Source organism: Canis lupus, chromosome 10, assembly GCF_011100685.1.
Source record: "Canis lupus familiaris isolate Mischka breed German Shepherd chromosome 10, alternate assembly UU_Cfam_GSD_1.0, whole genome shotgun sequence".
Taxonomy (NCBI): domain Eukaryota; kingdom Metazoa; phylum Chordata; class Mammalia; order Carnivora; family Canidae; genus Canis; species Canis lupus.
This window is the reverse complement of record NC_049231.1, coordinates 24,319,395-24,326,816: the sequence shown is the minus strand read 5'-3', so window position 1 is coordinate 24,326,816 and position 7,422 is coordinate 24,319,395. Positions and strand designations below refer to the sequence as shown.

The following is a 7,422-nucleotide window of genomic DNA, read 5'->3' as shown; positions in this document are numbered from 1 at the left end:
TCTCCCTTCTCCTGTGTCTCTGCCTCTCTCTCTCTGTCTATGGTAAATAAATAAATAAATCTTAGAAAAAAAAAAAAAAAGAATGGTGAAGAGTCACTCAGGTAAAATGATGTGGACCAGAGCCAGAGTGGCAATGCCACACCAAGATAGAGGGATGTGGTAAGATTTAAGCGATAGTTTTGCAAACTTAAAATATCACAGCTAAGAGAAAACAGTTTTTTTAAAATTTTTATTTATTTATGATGGTCACAGAGAGAGAGAGAGGCAGAGACACAGGCAGAGGGAGAAGCAGGCTCCATGCACCGGGAGCCCGACGTGGGATTCGATCCCGGGTCTCCAGGATCGCGCCCTGGGCCAAAGGCAGGCGCCAAACCGCTGCGCCACCCAGGGACCCCAAGAAAACAGTTTTTTAGTCCTATTCTTTCATATAGATGTGGAAACTGAAGTCCAGAGAGCATAGTTAGTTGTCTTGCCCAAAGTTGCACACTTAGTTTACCAGTGCAAGACGAGGACTCTATCTCAATGCTTGCTCTACCGCTTCACATCATTCCTATTGTGTTTCATTTGTTCCAATAGTCTTGTATCAAAAAAAAAAAATCAGCTTGAGGCGCCGGGCTGGGTCAGTTGGTAGAGCATGAGACTCTTGATTCCTAGGTCATGAGTTCAAGCCCCATGTTGGGTGTACAGATTATTTTTTAAAAAATCAGCTTATAACTGATGAAATGTCTTTATTTGGCAACTTTTCTTTTTATTAGTGGTACATTTAAAAATGATGTATCTCACAACTGATAGCATTTTAAACTGGATGAAATCCGGTAATCCAGAAGACGTTACCATCCCTCTGCTTGAAGCCCTTTGGCGCTCTTTTGTGAAGTCTAAATGAAACAAGAATATGTACAGCATTTTAGTTTTCAAAGCAATTCCAGTATAATGTAACCCATCGGACCCTCACAATCACCGTTTGGCGGAGGCAGGGCAGGTAGGATGGTTGACATAGGCTCTATCTTGGAGCCGCTCCCCCTGACCCAGGTCATGCACCCTTTCCTGAATGCTGTTTCACAAGAAACCAGCTCAGATTCCAGGCTTTTTCTGGTGGGGAACAGTTCTGCTCGCCCTAGGAGAAGCGAGAAATCTTTTTGGGCCCTTTCTCCAAAGGGCATTAGCCTCCTGACCCGACTCAGCGGAGGGATGCAGGAAAATCCTCCTTCTAAGTCCACTCCAGCGGGCAGCCGAGCCACCATGTCTGGGCTACGACGCAGGTGTGAACCCAGGAGCCACTCACCGGCCACTCACCCCTCCGCGCTCTGGGGACGGGGCCAATTCCCGGGGCCCGCTCCCTGCCCCCGCAGCGGGCACCTCCACGCGGACACTGCCTGGTTCTCTGGCCGCTGCCCCTCCGGTGACCAGCCCCCTGGCTCCTCACCCCCACCCTCGTCCTTGCGCCATAATCTCCGCCCTCCCCTTCAAAGCCCCGCCCCCTGGCCTAGCGCAGGCCCCGCCCCTTCCCATCTGAGGGGCGGCAGGAGGGGGCCTGGAGAAAGATGGCGGTGAATCAGAGTCACACCGAGAATCGCCACGGGGCCATCATCCCTTTTGGCGAAAGGTGCCTGCGGGGGAGCCGGGGGCGGGGAGGGGTGCGGTCAGACCCGGGTGGGGGAGGCCGGCGGGGGGCTGGCGGCTTGCAAACTCTCAGCCAATCAGGGCCTTTCCCGCCTCTCCCGGGCGTCGCAGGCGGAGCCCCGCCCCCGCCATCGGGGCGCGCGAGGCCGGGCCGCGGGTTAGCGGCTCAGAGGTGGCGGAGGCTCAGGTAAAAGGGCGGGCGCTCACTGGCAGGAGTGAGGTGTCGCGCCGCCCCGCCGGGTCGCGTGCGGCTGGCTGGCTGCCGTTGGGGTGACGGCCGGCGGCCGGGGAGGGGTGAGGGAGGCGGGCGGTGGGTGCGCCCCTCCCCGGGGACGCCGAGGCGGAAGAGGCGGGAGTGCGGCGCAGTGGAAGGTCCCGCTCTGTGGGGGCGTCGCCTCGCCCTCAGAACCCCCAGGAGCCCCGTTTCTCTTCGCCCCGACGGGGAGAGGGGAGTGACTGCTCCTACTTTTAAGGTACAGATGGGGAGCAGACGCCCCAGGGAGGAGGGCGCTCGGGGTGCGCGGGCTCCGCGGGGGCCGCCGCTTGCTCCCCGGCCCGCCTCGCACCTCGCCTCCCCGCCGCTCCTCCGCGCCCCCCCGCCCCCGCCCCCGCCCCCGCCCCCAGCAGGTCTTCCGTGGGCTCCCGTCTGCTCCGCGCGGCCCTCGGTTTCCTTTGCTGTCGGGTCGCTCGCTGGCTGTTTGGCTCCGACACCCGGTGCTCTGTGCCCCGGGGAGACTGCGCGTTCGTCGGGAGGATCCGCCCAGACAGTACCGAGTGCTGATGTCCAGATCTGTTTCCTTTGCTTCCTCCCCCAGAACATGTTCTTGACAGATTCCGGCGGGCGGCGGAGGCTGTACGTCTTCCCTTGTAGTAGGAGAGGATTGTCCTCCGCTCTGAGCGCGGCTCCCTGGCCTGGAGCGCTGTGACCTGTGTACAGGTGGCTCTGGGCCCTGAAGCCACTTCTGATTTGGGGTTTGGGCATCTTCTCGCTCAGCCTCGGGTGTGTGTGTGTGTGTGTGTGTCTGTGTGTATGTTGGAGGCAGGGCATGGAGGATGTTTTTAAAAATTATGACAGAAACACTGATTTTATGGTCCTTTGAGTTGCTTTTTTTTTTTTTTAAGATTTTATTTGTTTACTCATGAGAGACACACAGAGAGAGAGAGGCGGAGACATAGACAGGGAGAAGCAGGCTCCTCGTGGGGAGCCCGATATGGGACTCGATCCCAGGACCGGGCGGGATCACCACCTGAGCCGAAGGCAGACGCTCCCCCGCCGAGCCACTCAGGCGCCCTGGTCCTTTTGAGTTATCTTGATGGGGTCCATTATGTGCTCTTGAATGTGTAATCATCGCCAAACACCTTTGTCAGAGCTGTATACACATCACTGCTCTATCTACAATGAGGATCAGTAGTATTTCCCTTATTTCTCAGGTGGGAAACTGAAACACAGAAGTAGGTGGCTTAAAAATCATATGGCCAGTGCATGTGGGAGAGATTTGGTTGGGGATTGGACTTATCAGAGAAGACCTGCCTTGTCAGTGCTCTTTCTTGTATAGAAACTACGATAATGGGACGGCTGGGTGCCTCAGTGGTTGAGCATCTGTCTTCGGCTCAGGGCGTGATCCCCGACTTTCGGGATCCAGTCCCACATCGGGCTCCCTGAGAGGAGCCTGCTTCTCCCTCTGCCTGTGTCTTTGCCTCTCTCTCCGTGTGTCTCTCATGAACAAATGAATACAATCTTTAAAAACTATAATAATTCTTTATTCCTATTTTATTAATTTTTTTGCTTGAGCATTATTGATACAATTATTACATTGGTTTCAGGCGTACAACATAGTGATTGGACAGCTGTGTAAGTTATGCTGTGCTCCCCATAAGTGTAGTCACCATCTGTCTACAATTACAGTAGTATTGACTGTGTTCCCTAGGCTGTGCTTTTTGTTCCTGTGACTTATTGAGTCGCAAACTGGAAGCTTGGATCTCCCACTCCCCTTCCCCAAGCTCCCAACCCTTCCCTCTGGCAACCATCAGTTTGTTCTCTGTGTTTATTCTGCTCTTGGTGTGTTTATTTGTTTTGTTTTTTAGATGCCTTGTATGACTGAAATTATATGGAATTCGTCTTTCTCAGTTTGATTTATTCCACTTAGTGTAATACTTTCTGGGTCTATCCGTGTTGTTGCAAATAGCAAGATCCCATCCTTTTTATGGCTGCATAATATTCCTGTGGGTTTCAGTATGTGTGTGTGTGTGTGTGTGTGTGTGTGTGTATCACATCTTCCTTATCTAATTTTCTATCATGGCTATTGTAAATAATGCTGCAGTAAGCATAGGGGTGCATATATACTTTCAAATCTGTGTTTTCATTTTTTTTAAGTAAATATCCAGTAGTTGAATCACTGGATCATATGGTACTATTTTTAATATTTTGAGAAAACTCCATACTATTTTTCACAGTGTCGGCACCAATTTACATTCCCATAAACAGTGTGCAAAGACTCTTTTTTCTCTACATTCTCTCCAACACTTACTTCTTATCTTTTTTATTTTAGCCATTCTGACAGGTGTGAGGTGATATCTCATTGCAGTTTTGATTTGCATTTTGCTGATGATGAGTGATGTTGAGCATTTTTCATGTGTCTGTTGGCCATCTGTATGTCTTTTTTGTAAAAATGTCTATTCCGTTCCTCTGCCCATTTTTTGATGGGATTGTTTGGGGTTCTATGGTGTTGATAGAAACAACTTTGAAGAAATAGGTTGAGAAGGAGAAGCTTGGCTGTATTTTGATCTCTCTTGCCTACTCAGGATACACATTTAAGAAATTTATCACATTGTTCTGTGGAGAGTTTTTGTTTTTTTTAAATCCCAGCTGAGAAGTCATAATTGTACAGATAGGACTCTACTGGTAAATAGGGAAGACACTTGAGTTTTCTTTTTTTGACCAATATTCTAAAATTGTGCAGATAGTACCATATGTTTGTTGTAGAAAAATTAGAAAAAAAAAATTTAAATTACCCCAGATTCCAACACCCAGTGCTTTTTTTACATTTTGGTATGTATCTCTCTGCACTTTCCTCCATGGATATATATGCAACATCCCCCAACCCGAGATTGCTTTGTAATTTGTTTTCCTCACTTACCAATGTATTGGGAATGCTCTCCAGTATCAATATCTACATCATTATTAATCAATGACTTGTATTCCAGTGTGCATGAATGTTTGTTCAAGCCCTTGTCTGGGATGTTCAGGGTATAATTTGTCATTGCTATAAATATTGCTTCAGTGAACACTTTTGAAAACTTATCTTTGCCTACCTGTCGAAATGTTTCTTGGGGATATGTTCCTGAAAGTGTAATTGTGGGATCAGAGGACATAGACTTTTTATTTTTATTTTTTAAATAGACATAGACTTTTTTAAAGATTAAAATGTATTTTTAAAAAATACAAAAATTATGTCAAAATATTTTATATTCTACAAATGCATATAGAAATATATATTTTAAAAAAGAAATATATTTTTTGCGAAATCACCCTATAGAATTATATCATTGTGTTCTCAATACTCACAGTGCCCATTTCATCACACCCTTGACAACACCTGGTGTTAAACGTCGCTATCTCTGCCAGTCTGAATAATTGAATCTTTAAAAAAAATTTATTTTTTTCCCAAGGTTGTTGGCTATTTGTCTTTGATAAATTTGCTTTGTAAATTTTCCCTATTTTTACTAAGCTGTTAATGATATTGTGTTTGTATGTGGTAAAAGAAACACAAAGGAAATTTACCATATTAATTTTTTTAAAAATAGAAATTATATATATATTTAAAGTATACAACATGATGATGTGATATACATATAGGTAGTGAAATGATTTCTATAACCAAGCTAATTAACATATAATCTCCTCACATAGTTAACCATTTTTTAGTGTGATGCATGTGCCTGAAATCTACTCTCTTGGCATATCTCCAGTGTTCAATACACTCATTTTTTTTTCAATACACTCATTAAGTGTAGTCATCATGCCTATAATATATTGGATCTCTAAACTTATTCATTCTACATAACTACAAGTTTGTACCCTATGACTAACATCTCCCCAATTCCCCCATTCCCTGAGCCCCTGGTAATCACCATTCTACTTTTTGCTTCAATGCATTTGACTTTTTTTCCCTTAAGGTTCTACATATATACCTAAATGAGATCACACAGTATTTATCTTTCTCCGGATTTATTTCATTTAGCACAATATTCTCAAGGTTCATTCATGTTTTAGCATGTGACAGGATTTCCTTTCTCATGATTGAATGATACATATATAAATACCACACCTTTATCCATTCATTCATTGACCGACACGTAGTTTATGTCTATATCTTGGGTATTGTGAGTAATGCTGCAGTGAACATAGGAGTGCAGGTATCTCTTTGATATCCTATTTTAATTTCCTTTGGATATACACCTAGAAGTGAGATTGCTGGATCATATGGCAGTTCTGTTTTTATTACATTGATTGATATTCATATGTTGAACCATCATATGTTCCAGGAATAAATACCACTTGGTCATGTGTATAATCCTTTTATTTAAAAAAATTTTTTTTAAATTTTTATTTATTTATGATAGTCACAGAGAGAGAGAGAGAGAGAGAGAGAGGCAGAGACACAGGCAGAGGGAGAAGCAGGCTCCATGCACCGGGAGCCCGACGTGGGAATCGATCCAGGGTCTCCCGGATCCGGCCCTGGGCCAAAGGCAGGCGCCAAACCGCTGCGCCACCCAGGGATCCCAATCCTTTTAATATACTATTCAGTTTGCTAGCATTTTTTAAATTAAGATTTTATTTATTTATTCATGAGAGACAGAGAGAGGCAGAGACATAGGCAGAGGGAGAAGCAGGCTCCATGCAGGGATCCACCCGACGTGGGACTTGATCCCAGGTCTCCAGGATCACGCCCTGGGCGGAAGGCAGACGCTCAACTGCTGCCAGTTTGCTAGCATTTTGTTGAAGATTTTTGCATCAATGTTTTTCAGAGATGTTAGTCTGTAGTTTTCTTGTGTTCTAGCTTTGACATCAGGGTAATGCTGGCCTCAGAGAATGACCTTGGAAGTGTTCCCTCTTCTGTTTTGGGGCAGATTTTTGAGAGGATTAGTGCTAAGTGTTCTTTCAGTATTTGGTGATTTGTCCAGTGAAGCCCTCTGGTCCTGGGCTTTTCTTAGCTGGGAAGTTCTTGGTTACTGATGCAATCTTTTTACTTACTATTGGTTTGTTTAGATTTTCTTTTTATTCATGAATTAGCTCCTAGGAATTTATCCATTTCTTCTAGATTATCCAGTATGCTGGCATACAATTATTCATGTGTATTAGTATTATCTTGTAATTCTTTTTATTTCTGTGGCATCCATTGTAATGTCCTTCCTTTCATTTCTGATTTTGGTAATTTGAGTCATCTCTCTTTTCTTAATTAGTTAACCTAGCCAAGGGTTTTCCATTTCACTGATCTTAAAAACAAACAAACAAACCACTTAGTTTCACAGGTTTTTTTTTTTTTCTCCTATTACTTTTGTATTTTCTCTTTTGTTTTGTGTCAGCTCTAATCTTTATTTCCTTCTAGCTTTGGGTTCAGTTTGTTCTTTAGTTTCTGGAGGTGTAAAGTCAGGTTAACTTGAGATCATAAATCTCTTTTATGAATGCATGTACAGATAGAAACTTTTAACACTGCTTTGTTGAATCCCATAATTTTGGCATTTGTATTTTCATTTTTATTTGTTTCAAGGTATTTTCCAATTTCCTTTGAGACTTTTTCT

General features: G+C 44.7%; 1 protein-coding gene across 6 annotated transcripts in view; it reads left to right on the top strand.

Annotated features, from left to right (window-relative positions):
- Positions 1–1,445: 1,445 nt before the first annotated feature.
- Positions 1,446–7,422, top strand: part of WBP2NL (WBP2 N-terminal like) — a 35,015-nt gene continuing 29,038 nt past the window's right edge. For 5 of the 6 annotated variants that reach the window (XM_038550373.1, XM_038550371.1, XM_038550370.1 and 2 more), the window contains exon 1: positions 1,447–1,603. In XM_038550373.1, the coding sequence (XP_038406301.1) occupies positions 1,542–1,603 (62 nt within the window). In that variant the 5' untranslated portion in view covers positions 1,447–1,541. Of the gene's footprint in view, positions 1,604–7,422 lie in introns of all 6 variants that reach the window. The other variant, XM_038550369.1, reaches the window with a different exon arrangement.